Below are 15,708 nucleotides of genomic sequence, written 5' to 3' on the forward strand. Positions count from 1 at the left end.
GTCAGATTACGTCACACTGGCTACATACAACGTTAGGTAGGATGTGATGTCATATTGTCTCATCGTGATGTCAGATTACGTCACACTGGCGTGATGTCAGATTACGTCACACTGGCTACATACAACGTTACAACGTACATACTGATGGCGCGTCACACTGGCGTGATGTGGTGTGATGTCAGATTACGTCACACTGGCCACATACAACGTTCGTACATACTGACAACCGACATGGCGCAGGATTCAAATTGTATATATAGATAGGATTTAAATTACAATAGTATTTTTATCATATCTTTAGAGCAAAATGGGTTCTCAAAAGTGTGGTCTGGGGACCCCCAGCCCCAGGGGTCCTTGAGGGAGTTCCAGGGGGTCCACAGCAAATGAGGCACAGTTAAATCACTTTAACCCTATTTTATACTTTGTTTTAAAATAGCCGATCTACAAGCTCACAACGCGTAGATCGGCTATTTTCGAAACATTTTGATAAATCTTGAAAACATTTCCCTTATTTTCAGGTGGGGGTCTGCAGCCAAATGCATGTCAATTTGGGGGTCCTCGACATGAAAATGTTTGAGAACAACTGCTTTAGAGTTTTCAACAGGTCTGAAATTACAATCTAACCCAAACGGACCTGGTTGAGTTGAAGCCCAAGCCCCATACCCCCATAACACACCCTCATCGCCCCCCATACCCCCACCCCCATATCCCCGACATTCGCCACACCCCCATTTTCCCATCCCCTTCCTACTTGAAAGCCCCCCTACACCCACCCGTCACACCCATCCCCATACCCCCCACACAGCCCCCAACACCCCTCCTTGCACCACCATATCACCCACCACACCCCTATTTCCACCCCATTACATACCAAGCAGCTGTTACCTTAAAGACCCTCCATATCCACCCACCAGCTTTCAGTACTAAAATGTTTTATATCCACTACTAACGCTACTCCTGAACATGAAATATGGATAACATTTTTAACAGCTAATGTACATTGATGTCTAGAGGTGATATGTTGATTAATGTGAGAGAAATAATAAAATACATTCATTAATGAAATAAAATAATTTGCTGTTCACTTCAGAAGTACCTCCACAGAACTATTGATTTATTTATTTTTATGTTTGGAATCTGGTGTTCAGCCATCTTTAGACTTTAGTTTAGGTATTCTTTACTTCATTCTCTCAATTTTATTTCTGTGTGTGATTTCTGTGATGTCTGTGAGCAGCAATCAGACACAGGTGTGACTGCAGGCAGAGCCATGCAGTCATGCCTTATATGGGGATTGGTGGGGCGGCTCCCTATGGTAATTAGGATTAACTGGCACAGCCCTTCAAGTTACGAGGATTGTGATTCATCATCATAAGAACATAAGTTACGAACAATTCTGCCTTTTAAGAACGTTTCATGAATCTCTTCTCTTAGGAATTCACTTAGGTATGTAAGAGGAAACATTAGGAACGTATTGCTGCATGAGGCCCAATGTACTGAAAACATCTTAAAACATGTTGGTAGAAAAGTTACTGTTGGATCAAACTGTTAACTATACTTTAAACCTGGCATATATATGTTTAGAATTTCATTACAAATGAAAAGAAAATAAATCAAAAAAGATAGCAAAAAAGATCTACAAGCTCACAAAATGTGATGCAAGGTTGAGAGCATGGAATCAGCATTGGTGAGTAGCGAAAGTGTAGTTTTATTTCTACTAAAGACTAGAGGCTGAGCTACCGCCTACCGAGGAGTGTGCGGGCATGTGAAACAGAGTGATCAGTCGAGGATGTATTAAGGAAGTATGAAGGACGACAAGATGATATTCAAACACTTTTACAATTAAAAAAACAACAGCCTACCTGACATGAACAGAAGCACATTCATATGTTTTCGTCACTTGGGAACAGATAACAGTTCCACCTACCAGAAGTAGTGAAGGAGTGTACCTTCAGGGGGACCCATAAAGACCCCATGCATTTGAAACAAGCCATGTTTTTTTTTCTCCTTTTCTATCCTATTTAGTTGACCTTGTATCTGAACTGTACTTTCATGTGCTTCAGTATTCGATCAATCAAATTAAAAACAGCGGTGCAGCTGTGATTCAGTCCAGATGAGCTACGTAAGTGTAGAGTAAGGGTCGGGTCAAAGACATGTAAAGGAGTGGACACATAAGGAAGGACATGTAAAGAAGGAGTAGACACGTACGTCACTCAGATTCATAAATGTAGAGCAGTGGTTTTCAACCCTTTTCATATCAAGGTCCATTATTTATTGGGCATTTGAGCCACAGACCTGAGACTCTCAGAGCCTTATGTTGTTATCGTTGGATAACATTTTGTCCACAATTTCATCCACGCTGTATTGATGTTGGTAGCAATAGGAGAGACGACAGGCAAACGTTGATCAAAAATAACAATTCTTCTACATTCTCTAATTATGTAGAAGTATTTTAATTAAGTAATGCAGATGTTTAACAATAGTTTAACTCTTCTTGAGAGGGTAAAATGAAACCAAATGGACCCGTCTCCTTGCTCTCCCTCTCCCCACATTGTAAATAAATGAATTGCCAATAATTGGAATCGTGCTAAAATAATTTATCTAAAAATCTGCTTATTTCTGTCATTTAGAATTTTTAGTTTATTTGTTCATAGTTTAGTTTTTCTTTGAAAAAGTATTGCTCGATATTGAATCAACCAACTAAACAGTCTGGGGTGCAACACTAAAGCTACACTAGACGTTAAAATGACCCCAGACCCTAGAAAGTGAAATACCCGTTTAGAGTGCAGTCCCAACCGAAATTCTGCCAATACTTTTCAATGGTAGTGGAGTGGTTTGTTACCATACACAGATTTACACAAAAAAACGCTCTGTTTGCATTACAAAGCATAATGGCTGAATTAAAGTTCGGTGTGACCGCACCCTTAATCCATTAAGACTAGGAACACATCTGTGTCTCATTTTTAGATTTATTTGGCTATTTTTTCAAAATCGTGAAAATGTGTGAATCTTTGAATATATATATTTTTAAAGCAAACATTTTTAACAGAAATCTTTGCTTCTGGGGGATTCTACAAATATATTTTAAATCCTAACAGTTTCCTAACAGTTTCTAACATGTTGCTGCATGGTTCTCAAACTTTTCCATGTCAAGAACCCCCAAAAATTGGCCGTGGACGTACCCCATCTGAAAATATGTTGTTCCAGGGACCCCCCAGAAGCAAAGATTTGAGTTACAAATGTTCACTTAATGGGTTTAAAGACAGAGTGTGTGTGTGCATGGTAAACATGGTAACGTCATGGTTAGTGCTCGGGTGGTGCAGTGGTAAAGTACCTGTCCACCACCATGCAGGATGAGGGTTTGAATCCACGGTGTCTACACCAACACATCTGACCCGTGTTCATCACTGTATGTACTCCTATGGACTGGGGGCGGCAGGGAGTGTTGGGCGGGAGGAGTTAGGACGATGAAGGCTCTACGTCCTCCCAGTGGAGGCTCCTCACTGGTAGGTGAGTCAGTAGGATAGAACAGCAACACACTCACTCACACACACACACACACACACACACCATAATTGTAACAGTAACTACTATAAACATAGATCAGGGGTCTTCAACCTTTTCAGGCCAGGGACCCCCAAACTGATGGGGTGATGGAGCAGGGACCCCCTACCTCGTAGGGTGGGGGATAGGCTACCACATATATCGTATATTTATGTATAAAATTGTGTTTTATATATAAATAAACATGAGAAAATGGTTGCCTCCTCCTAAGCACAGGTTGTCCCAGTGGGTGTGCAAAAGAACCTTTCTCTACAAAATATGTATAAACCTACCATGTTATTGTGCATTCAATACTAACTATTAAAATATGTCATGTTATGTTTAAAGACAAATTGATGTTTTTAAAAAAAAAAAAAGTTTTTAAAGTTTTTAAAAACAACATTTTTTTTTATCAAACAACAATTTCGCGGACCCCCTGCAGTACCTCCGCGGACCCCCTGTTGAAGACCTCTGACATAGATAATAAATCCAGGCCCACAGAGTGTTGACAGCAGATCTTTATTGAAGGAGGAAGACATTCAGGACATCAAAACATCTTCATCACATGATGACACACACACACACACACACACACACACACACACACACACACACACACACACACACACACACACACACACACACACACACACACACACACACACACACACAATCCTAGTTGTTTTAAAGAAACAGAAAATAAAAATAAACAAGTTAAAGACGGAGAGAGAGAGGGAGGGAGAGAGAGAAATGAGAGAGAGAGAGAAAGAGAGAGAGAACTAGAGAGAGAGGGTGGGGGGGGGGGGATTAAAAAAGTAATGATTAAAAAAAAAGTTCTTCTTTTGTGGTTTTAAAAAAAGTCCATGTCTTCTGGAGCGTCCAGATCTCTGTACTCTATGATGGACCTGGGGTCACTTCTGACCCCCCTGGAACACACACACACACACACACACACACACACACACAGTCAGTTAATATCATAACAGACACAGGGTCAGTTCTTATCCAGCTAAGAGACTAAATTACTGATATACGTTCATCCAAACAAAGACTCCATCTTTCATTTGATGTATTTTATGTAGACTGATGAAAACATGTAACATCTATACGATAGTCAGACAGACTAGAGATGCTCCCATCGATCGGGCGATGAAGCCTCTATCGGCTTTGACTGTACTTCTCTAAATAAATCAAAGCAGGGCCGATCGGATGACGTTTCAACATAGTTTTTTGTATTTGTTTGCTAGCCGTAGCTAAAGCTATAGAATGAACCTTCTCTCCTCCCTTACAATCTGACGCATTCGCAATAACGACCTCGAAGCAAACAGACACAGGTCTTCCTACCTGTTGTTTCGTTGTGGTTTCCCGGGGTAACCACCTGACCCATGACCTCGGAAGTTGTCAAAGTTCCCACGCCCCGCCCCAAACTGGTTGCCCGGGTAATGAGGACCACCTGACACACACACACACACACACACACACACACACACACACACAGTAAAGGTAGAGTTAAGGTAACATTCACTTGATGATCATTATAATATGGTATCATGTCTGTCTACTGTCTTAAAGGAGGGCTGTGGACAGTTCACTAACCTGCCTACCAGTGACATCATCGGTATGAAGGTTTGGTCATTTCAAACATTAAGCGAGGGGGCGTCGGCTGGCCTAGCGGTCCAGGCACATACCACACATGCTGTAATCCAGCCTGACAGCATGTCACGGGTTTGACTCCCGATCCTGCTGACAACCTTTGCTGTGTGTCACCCCCCCCCCCCCCCCCCATCTCTCCCCATTTCCTGTCAGTCCACTATCCTATCAATAAAGGCAGAAAAATACCCCAAAAATATCTTTAAAAAAAAGAGAATTACGTGAGAACAATGTCTTCCATTACAACATGCAGACTTTACAGGAATAGAAAGCCTGCAGTTGGCCAGTAGTCAAACAGCCCTGCAGAAGAGCCTTGTATTGAGATACAGGTCGCTCCAATGAACTGCAGAGACCAATGAGGTATCTAGGTTTATATATCTATGTTCTGAACTGTCCACAGCCCTCCTCTGAGACACAAACATGGGATTTATATTCAATCAAACACATTTTGGTTGAGTTATGATTGTTGTATCTCTACATTCATCTATCTATTATATATACTATTCTATTATACAGTATATATACTGTGTGTGTGTGTGTGTGTGTGTGTGTGTGTGTGTGTGTGTGTGTGTGTGCGTGCGTGCGTGCGTGCGTGCGTGTTACCGGGGAAACCGGGCATGGGAGGTCTGACTCCAGGAGGATATCCCAGAAGGCTTTGCTGCTGAGGAGGCTGACCAGGAAACCCATGCATTCCAGGGGGCGGGGCTAAAAGACACAAAGATATTATTGATTTTGGGTCAAATCAATAAAATATTCATTGATTTAACTGTGTGTGTGTGTGTGTGTGTGTGTGTGTGTGTGTGTGTGTGTGTGTGTGTGTGTGTGTGTGTGTGTGTGTGTCTCTGTCTCTGTCTCTGTCTGCGTGCGTGTGTGTGTGTGTGTGTGCGCGCTCTCACCCTGAGCAGGCGGTGGGAGGGGCTTGTTCTCAGGGAGGGCGGGTCTCTTGGTGTCCAACAGGAAGTTGTTGAAGAATTCTACTTCCTTCCTGACGGCCGTCACCTTGTCACCGTGTTTGTTCAGGATGTGTTTACGCACAAACTCTGGAGCCTACACACACACACACACACACACACACACACACATTACAGTAGGGGTTGGTAACCTTTTTGACATGAAGTTCCATGTTTTCAATGTCTATACAGTCAGTGTGTCATATCTACATTAAGTTTAAATATGACACTACATCAACATTACGGTAAATATTTCCAACTGATATATATTGTCCATAGGCTATACATGTTTATTTTGTTCTCACACACATACACACACACACACACACACACACACACACACACACACACACACACAGTACCTTAAACTTCTTCCCACTCAGAGGACAGAGCCATTTGTCTTTTCCCAGTTCCTGAGAGTTGGCCGTCAAGAACTTCTCCACCTATAACAGATTAAAACATATGAACAACACATAATTATGTATTAAAACAACAAAACATCAAACATTCACCTCTTCAAACAGTAAAACATATGAACACAAAAAGCCACAAAGCTACAACATAAAGTTGAGCTGCCTCCAGCAGCTACAAAACAATCTAGTGTTGTTTCACTATTTCCACTTATCTACTCTCTCCACACAATATCTGATTATTATTATTATTATTAAGTATTTCCATCAGCTCCTGTTCTCTTTAAGCCCAGGCTTTATGTCAGATGCATGCGTGATGACATTAATGGTCGTGTTGTGACAGATATGCTAGCAGTAGTTTTGTACTTCATGTGTCATAAACATTCAGCTGTGCTGATCAGACACTCTCACCAGAGCTGTTTCAGCAGTGCTATGCTAATTAGTTAGGAGCAGTGATGCTATGCTCATTTGAGAAGTGGTTGCTCTCTATTTGACGCGCACGTCGCTTAACACCTACAGTACAGGTCACACAATGGACAATTGATATGCATATAGGCTAATTCCTATGTTAATGTACCTGGCGTGAGTCGGGAGCCTTTGTAAACTTTGATGAAGTGTGAATTTAAAGTAGTTTTAAATCTATGCGTGTGCCTGCGCGTCCCCCTGGCCAAATAAGTGGTTGCTCGGCGTGCAACCCCGTCCACTGAGCATTGCACCCCTGGTTAGGAGTGATATCACCCTCCTCCCTGCCCAGCGTCCCTCCCCTGAACACGGGTCAACTGTGTTCGTATATAGACGCTTGATAAAGCTGGATGCATCACGGTGGGATTTGAACCCACAACCACCTGGGTATTACTTAAGATATTGAGGACTGACTGTCGTGATAAATGTTGGGAGGAAAGAGACACAAAAAAGCTTCAGGGAGTTTACGTGAGACCTGGAATGTTTGATTGATCATTATGTGATCTCTTTATATGCTATTTGTGGAATACAGCTGTGTGTGTGTGTGTGTGTGTGTGTGTGTGTGTGTGTGTGTGTGTACATTACCTCCTGCTCTGCGTCCTTCTTGCCCAGTCTCTGCGCCTCCTCCTCTGTAACCTTCTCTGAGGAGGAGAACAGAGGAGACAGACGCTCCTCACACATCCTCTGGTGTTCTGACACTGTGGAGGAGAATGACAACATTCATTCATTCATATGTAGAGGTCCTCTAACATGTAGAGAAGTGTTACATACTGTCACCTTCTTATGAGGAAAATTATTATATATCTTTGCTTAAATCATGTCTTCATGACACTGGACACCTCAGGTAAAATAGCCTGTATCCTTATTGATAAGATGCTGATCCCACCCTAGTACTATAATAATGTCCTCCTGTATGTCCAGAGTGTGACCTATAGGACATTTTATGTTGCCCGAGTCAAAGACAATGTGACTTTAGTCATTTTGTTGGGGCTAAAGTCACATTGTCTTGTGACCGTATTTCCCCAAATAATTAATTTCACAAAATCGACTTGGACCCAAAAGAACCAGGCGGTAGGGGTGTGCCGATACACTAATTGCACAAAACAAGGTCAAGGTCAAGGTCTTTATTAGTGTCCCAAAAGGGCAAATAGTTTTACAGCCGGAGTAGTGATTTAAAACATACACAGAATACAGGACAACAAACCAACGCCATAGCATAAAACATAAGTCTGGGCGCATCTAGTGCAAGATCTGAGACAAAGGACTACATTCAGAGGTATACATCAGAGATATAAAGTGCCGGGCATAAAGTGCTTGTTTCATCCTCGTCATCATCATCCTTATCAAAGTGCAAGAGATAAAGATAAAGTGCTGGTCATAAAGTGCTTGTTTCATCATCATCTCAACATCCTCATCATCATCAAAGTGCAAGAGATAAAGTGCAAGAGATACAACAAAAGGCTACATTCAGAAATGTAAAGTGCCGGTCAACAAGTGCTTATTTCATCATCATCATCATCGTCATCATTATCACAGTAACATTACCCTTTACCTGTTATTAGCAGCATTGATTGCTCAAATTGAAGCAGGAATAAAGGAATACTTGAAACTGTTATTTTTGACACCGGGGGCACCCAGACGACGGCCAGAAGGCAGCATCCTATATGCTGGCTCGAGTGGGTGGGCTCTGTCTTGTTGAATGGACCTGGCCTTCTTGATTAGCTGTCTGTTATAGAAGGGGTCTAGGCTCTCCAACTGGATGCCAGTAATTTTGGAGGCGGTTTTGACTATTCTTCCCAGAGCATTTTTATCCTTAATGGCGAGGTTACCATACCAACAGGTGATAGAGAAGGAGATAACAGAGTGTACATAGGCACTATAGAACAGTTTCATCAATTCTCTATCGACATTGAATCTGGCCAATTTCCTAAGACAAAAAAGGCGTTGCTGGCCCTTCTTACACAGCATGTCAGTGTTTACATCAAATCTCAGTTTGCTGTCAATAATCGTGCCAAGATATTTGTAACTGGGCACAATTTCCACTGGCTGACCACAGATATCAGTGTTCTGGATGGGAGGGGGATCACGTCTGAAGTCAATACAGAGCTCTTTTGTTTTTGAGATGTTTAATTCAAGGAACGCATCAGTACAGCAGGACAAGAAGTCCTCTGTGACCTGACCATGCCCGACCTCGTCATTGTCGAGGAGTATTCCGCGTATTTTATGATAAAACGGTTGTCGTGCTTACTGCGACAGTCATCCGTGTACAAATTAAACAAGAAAGCGGAGAGAACACAGCCCTGTGGCGAACCAGTGGAAGTGGGCAGGAGGCTGGACATCGTCTCATTCACCCTTACACATTGAGATCTGTTTGTCAAAAAATCAAGGATCCAGCCTACCAGACATGGGTCTACACTGAAGGTGTTCGTTAATTTCTCAACCAGAACATGGGGCTGGATCGTGTTGAATGCAGAGGAGAAATCAACAAAGAGCAACCTGGCATGCTTTTTACTACCCTCGAGATGCTTGAGAACCAGGTTGAGAAGAGTGGCAGTTGCGTCCTGGACGCCTCTGCCTTCCCTGTATGCGAACTGAAACGGGTCGAGAAGGCTCTCAGTTTTGGCCACAAGCTCAGCCTGCTTCATGACAAGGGAAGTAAGGGCTACGGGTCTAAAATCATTAAGTGTTTTAGGTCTGCTGTTCTTGGCTACGGGTACCACAGTGGACCGTTTCCAAAGGGAGGGTACTTTCTGCTGGCTAAGAGACAGTTTAAAAATAGAATGAAAAATGGGACCTAATTGTTCAGCACATGTATTTAGCAAGCGACCACCGATGTGGTCCGGGCCTGAACTTTTACGAGGGTTGCATTTTTTAAAACAGTTGATCACATCCTGCTCGCCAAAGAAAGATCTGGAGGGGGGGGCAGACAGAAGTCTATTCCTGATCTCAGAGTGATTTACACTGAAGTCATGGGTGTCGATACGATATTGGGCTCACAACTTCGATACGATTTCGATACGCACTTTTTTTTATTATGAAAATATATGGGGGAGAAAAAAAGCAAATGCAAACAAATAATTCTGTTTTTGCATTATTCAGACATGCAAACTTGTAGCTTTTCAGCTACAATAGCCGTTTTCAATCCAAATAGGGCAATAGTGTGACACCTGAGCCGAAAAAAAACATGTTGTCACCCGTTTCACCTCGGGGCTGTTTGCATGCCTGATTATTACGATTGTTTTTTTTTAAACGATATTTTTTTCTCCCAAAACGATACATATCGTCACGAAAACGTATCGCGATACATCACGGGACGATATATCGGCACACCCCTACCAGGCGGCTATTTATTTTGCACTGACCTGCACCAAGCTATTGTTTGGGTACAGTTCCTGTCCAGCATGTCTTTTTGTGCAAAATAATAAAGGTAAACAGACCGTATCCATACACATGGTATAAATATAGTGCAAAACCAACAACAGAATACAGTTAAAGCATCTCCTCCTTTCTATCTATCTCAGTGCAACAAGTGGACATATTTTCGCGGTATGTTTCACAAATGTTCTCATACCATTTACAGGCAGGTGTGTGCCTGACTGGCACCTGAGCATCTTTGACATCTGTCTTTAGTACCTTTGTGCAAAACCTTCCTGTAAAACTCTGGAGGAAAACCTATGGTTCCTCAGTGAAGGAAGGTGAGGAACCAGTCTTCTCTTCTTGGGTTGTTGTCTTACTTAGACGTCACCAGTCTCACAGAACTTGGTCCTAAGTGTGTAAATGGTACCAGGGCTGACACCACATAATGCTGTCACTCTGCGTAACAGAACACCAGCTTCACTTGCCCTGTTGCACCATGGGTCTTATCCTGAAGGGACAAACATGGCATCTTTCCATGGGGGCAGTGTTGCTGCTTGGAGCATACACAAGTAATAGATTACCTTCAGTACTAGAGATCTTGCTGATGGGGAGGGGTCCTCTGACATGGAGCAGTATATAGAGTAATAGTAATAGATTACCTTCAGTACTAGAGATCTTGCTGATGGGTAAGGGTCCTCTGACATGGAGCAGTCCACAGCGATGAGGCATCTCGTCTTCAGAAGGATATTCACAGAAGTTATAATAATCCACTGAATGGACGATACGGAGGTACAGCAGCAACCTGTCCAGCACCTACACACACACACACACACACACACACACACACACACACACACACACACACACACACAATATTTACAATGTAATCATTTATCAGACACTTTATCCAGAGTGACTTACAATTAACAAGATAAACACATACATAGAATGTAGAGAGACAGTGTAGTGTCTCAGTAAACTAGGATGAACAATGAACCTAGAATCAGTCTAAACAACATACTATCAATATAATAATCTGTACATTGACGTTTTTAATTGGAATATGTCCATGTTACCAGGTAAACCATGAACCTAGCATCAGTCTAAACATCAAACTATCAATATAATAATCAGTACATTGAGGTTTTTAATTGGAAGGTGGAAGTCATGCACCGCGGCAGTAACCAACCACATAATGAAGGGAATGGCGTCTTTCCACACAGTGGGAGGGGGGACAAATCTAATTGGATCCTCAGTATGAGCTGGCAGGTAGAAGGTTATACCTGACTTATACAATAAAGTGAGAGAGAGGACGTGGTGACGGGATCTGATCTGACCTCTATTCACTGACCACTGACATGTGATCAGCTCCTAACATGACACGTATATGTGTGAAACACCTGAATCATCTGTACACCTGGCATCCTACAGTCTATATAGTTTCAATGTACAGCTTATTAAATATTGATATTATATACTGTTTAGACAGATGATTGGTTTACCTATGATCCTAGGTTACTGTTCCTAGGCATTCTATGTATTACCTTGTGTTAAACAACCTTGTGTTAAACGTGCTGTAAGCTTGTAGATCTGCTTACAACATGTCACAAAGTGACGTGCTGTAAGATTGTAGATCTGCTTACAACACGTCACAAAGTGACGTGTTGTAAGCTTGTAGATCTGCTTGTAGATCTTTCATAGTATTTGAAAATGTATGAAAATGTTCCAACATGGAAACGATTATGCAAAAATAATTGCGTTTTATCTCAAATAATTGCGAATTACACAATGATGTAATACTTGTGACAGACCTAACTGCAGTCATTCCATCATTACTGTGTTCTCTCACAGCTGGCAGAGACAGCAGACACTACACAAGAAACACAAAGAGCTGGAACAACCAGATTACCATCTCATAACAGTAAGATAGCCCTACTAAATAGTTCATGTGGCATATTCATGATAAAACAGCCTTTGAGATCTATTCTCTCATTTCTCTAATTTAATCAAATGTAACGTTTCTTTGTTGGAATGGGTCAGCATTAATGGTTGATTATGGGTTCATTCAGTGTGTATTGGTTAAAGGAGCCATCTTGTGGCGATACACTGTAAGAGCAGTCTCTGATTGGCTCTCAGTTTAGCCCATTTAGACCTGAGCCCCATTCTAAAAACACCGACCTAACATTTCTGAAAATAGGGAAGAGAGAAGAGTCTAGGACGTGTGGAGCGTTGTCCAGGGTGTTTTAGAGAAGAGAGAAGAGTCTAGGACACGTGGAGCGTTGTCCAGAGTGTTTTAGAGAAGAGAGAAGAGTCTAGGACGTGTGGAGCGTTGTCCAGAGTGTTTTAGAGAAGAGAGAAGAGTCTAGGACGTGTGGAGCGTTGTCCAGAGTGTTTTAGAGAAGAGAGAAGAGTCTAGGACGTGTGGAGCGTTGTCCAGAGTGTTTTAGTGAAGAGAGAAGAGTCTAGGACGTGTGGAGCGTTGTCCAGGGTGTTTTAGAGAAGAGAGAAGAGTCTAGGACGTGTGGAGTGTTGTCCAGGGTGTTTTAGAGAAGAGAGAAGAGTCTAGGACGTGTGGAGCGTTGTCCAGAGTGTTTTAGGATTAATTCATTTAAATGCATTGACCATACGTCACGATGTGGCCACGTTTGGCGAGAGTGTCGCGTGCAAACCTGCACGGGCGATAAAAACGTGTGAGCGACTATTCGTTTTTTTTTCCCCTGGGTTCCCAGCGATGCCCGTCGTCCCGGCTCACCTTCAGCAGCTTGTCGTCCGTTTCCATGGTAACATCCGTGGAGGCGGGGTCCTTGCCGTCGCCGGCCTCGTTGCCCCCGGTAACGCCGGTAAGCTCCTCCTCCTCGGCGCTCACCTCCTCTATCAGGTAGTCTGTGATGTTCTTCAACACCGGGTTGGAGTCTGGAAACTGGAGATGAAACATAATGTAACAGGTAGTCATTTTAATGTTTTAGTGTGTGTTAACATAATGTAACAGGTAGTTATTTTAATGTTTTAGTGTGTGCTAGAGCTGCAGCATACTCTAAATTTATATTTATTTTATGTTTATTTGACAGGGACAATACAAAAACAATGTATCAAGTCATAAAACATGAAACCGTTGCATTGTATAAGGGGTTTATAGCCGAGGCTAATTTGCGACCCCAGCCCTCCCTGGTTAGGCCTTTCTATACAAATATCTACCTAGTAAAAAATATTGATTACAAAAAAGGACATGCATGAAGCTGTAATCTAAACAAGTACAAAAGCAATCACATTCCCAAATTACAGTCATGAAAACAGTGACGTTAACGTTTTAAAACCTGCCTAACATATTAGTGTTCACAGCTTTGGTTTGATTTCAACCAGTATATGAAGTCACAGCTAACTTTTCTCGGTTTCAGCATCCCAAAAGACTAACCTGGCATCACCAGGCTTTCAAAAAGGAGGAAACCGTGTTGATTTTGACAGCACATTTTGATTTAGTTTTAGTCATAGTCTTTTGAATAAAATTCTATTTAGTCATCTGAAATGTTTTACCGTTAGTCTAGTTTTAGTCGACTAAATATCATAAGATTATAGTCGACTAAATCTACAGTTGATTTAGTCGACTATAATGTGGTTTGATGGTGCCTTGATGGCGTCGTAATGGTTGATTTTACACTTGGTTGCACTTTGAAAATAGCCGATCTACATGCCCACAATGTGTCGCAGCGCGACGCATTGTGAGCTTGTAGATCGGCTATTTTCAGAGCGCAACACCCGAGGCCAAACAAGCATAAAATGACTTGTCTTTTATTTCTACTGGATCTCTTCTCCACTCGTTCCTCACCAACATTTTAGTCTAGTTTTTATTTGTTGACGAAATTGTCAATATATTTAGTCTTAGTTTTAGTCATCACAGCTTTTATTTAGTTCTTATTCAGTTTTCGTCAGTGAAGCAAGGTAGCTGACCAACATTTTGGTCGACACCAACCAGAACCAACCACATTGTTTTTGTTCCCCACATGATGCAAGTCAATTAGTTTAGTCTGGCTAGTCATGCTACGAGTTAGAATAAAACATGGACATACAAAACCATTATTATACTAAAAGAAACTAAACCATTATACCAAACTAAACACATTTTAAACAAGGGGAATCATTTTGTAGGTGCACGGCAGGCTTGGTTCCGGCCGCCTGATGACGTTTTAATTCTGCTCCAGACAGCATCAGAAAACAGAAACACACCTCGTATGTTGAGTGTTTGCCAGACCTGAAAGGTATGGTCTACACGAGCCTTTGTCACCAATTTGTCCATACATGGTATGTCTGGTTGTGGTTAAGTTTCTTATGCATGAATAAATAGGCACAGACTAGTCGTGACATCACTATTATGTCACAAGTATAAATACGGTTGGTATATAACGTAAGACACAAAGATTTCAGAATTAGACTTCACACAACACCGGCTTAGGTCTGGCACAACCAGGTCTCCTGGTTTTAACTTGTTTTCATAAGTGTATTAGGAGAATCAATCACAGCTTATGTCAGCCCTGATTTCTGACTACGAATGCTATCCTATTTCTATGTTTATGTGCCGTTTTTAACACGTTCTGTACAGCACTTTGTAACAATGTTTGGATAAGCTCTATACAAATATATTCGTCGTCATTTGTCTATTTCTGGTGACAGACAGAGCAGTGTTATCTCTCTCTATTAATGTATTTCTAACATCTGGTTGTGTTTGTAGAGAGGAATTATAGCGGTTTGTGGCCCAAGTTCTGTTTGTTCTAATTAACCTGTGTCTGTCTCCCAGAGCAGTGTACCTGTCTGTCTGCCTGTGTGTCTGTCTCGCAGAGCAGTGTACCTGTCTGTCTGTCAGTGTGTCTGTGTCCCACAGCAGTGTACCTGTCTGTCTGCCTGTGTGTCTGTCTCGCAGAGCAGTGTACCTGTCTGTCTGTCAGTGTGTCTGTGTCCCACAGCAGTGTACCTGTCTGTCTGTCAGTGTGTCTGTCTCCCACAGCAGTCCTCTGGTATCCAGGGTGTGGATCAGTCTGGCAGACAGCTTGATGTCGTTCCTGACGACAGGTTTATGGTGAGTGAGACCGTTGACGTTACGGACCCGACGGGCCAGATCCCTGTTCACCACCGGAGCTAGTTCACAGTCACGCAGCTACACACACACACACACACACACACACAGTTGGTTAGACAGGAAAGCAGGGTTCCTACGTACACACATTTTCCCATTTTAAAATGCCATATTTTTCCAGAACTCTCAGTAGATTTTTCACACCATATAAACTGCCCACAAAAAGTTCATAAACTAACTTCTGTTTGTTTATTTCTCCTCTTCAATACATACA

At 42.1% G+C, this 15,708-nt stretch overlaps 1 protein-coding gene across 2 annotated transcripts in view; it reads right to left on the reverse strand.

Moving 5' to 3' along the window:
* Nucleotides 1–4,043: 4,043 nt before the first annotated feature.
* Nucleotides 4,044–15,708, reverse strand: part of LOC311034810 (serrate RNA effector molecule homolog B-like) — a 37,357-nt gene continuing 25,692 nt past the window's right edge. For both annotated transcript variants that reach the window (XM_084042823.1, XM_084042824.1), the window contains 9 exons: nt 15,333–15,515; nt 13,122–13,289; nt 11,029–11,182; nt 7,598–7,710; nt 6,503–6,583; nt 6,087–6,237; nt 5,794–5,895; nt 4,885–4,993; nt 4,044–4,466 (listed from right to left, as the gene is read on the reverse strand). In XM_084042823.1, coding sequence (XP_083898949.1) covers nt 4,391–4,466; nt 4,885–4,993; nt 5,794–5,895; nt 6,087–6,237; nt 6,503–6,583; nt 7,598–7,710; nt 11,029–11,182; nt 13,122–13,289; nt 15,333–15,515 — 1,137 coding nt within the window. In that variant the 3' untranslated portion in view covers nt 4,044–4,390. The remainder of the gene's footprint in view (nt 4,467–4,884; nt 4,994–5,793; nt 5,896–6,086; nt 6,238–6,502; nt 6,584–7,597; nt 7,711–11,028; nt 11,183–13,121; nt 13,290–15,332; nt 15,516–15,708) is intronic.

The sequence above is a fragment of the Gymnoscopelus microlampas genome (genome assembly GCF_963454915.1).
Source record: "Gymnoscopelus microlampas genome assembly, chromosome: 19".
Lineage (NCBI taxonomy): Eukaryota > Metazoa > Chordata > Actinopteri > Myctophiformes > Myctophidae > Gymnoscopelus > Gymnoscopelus microlampas.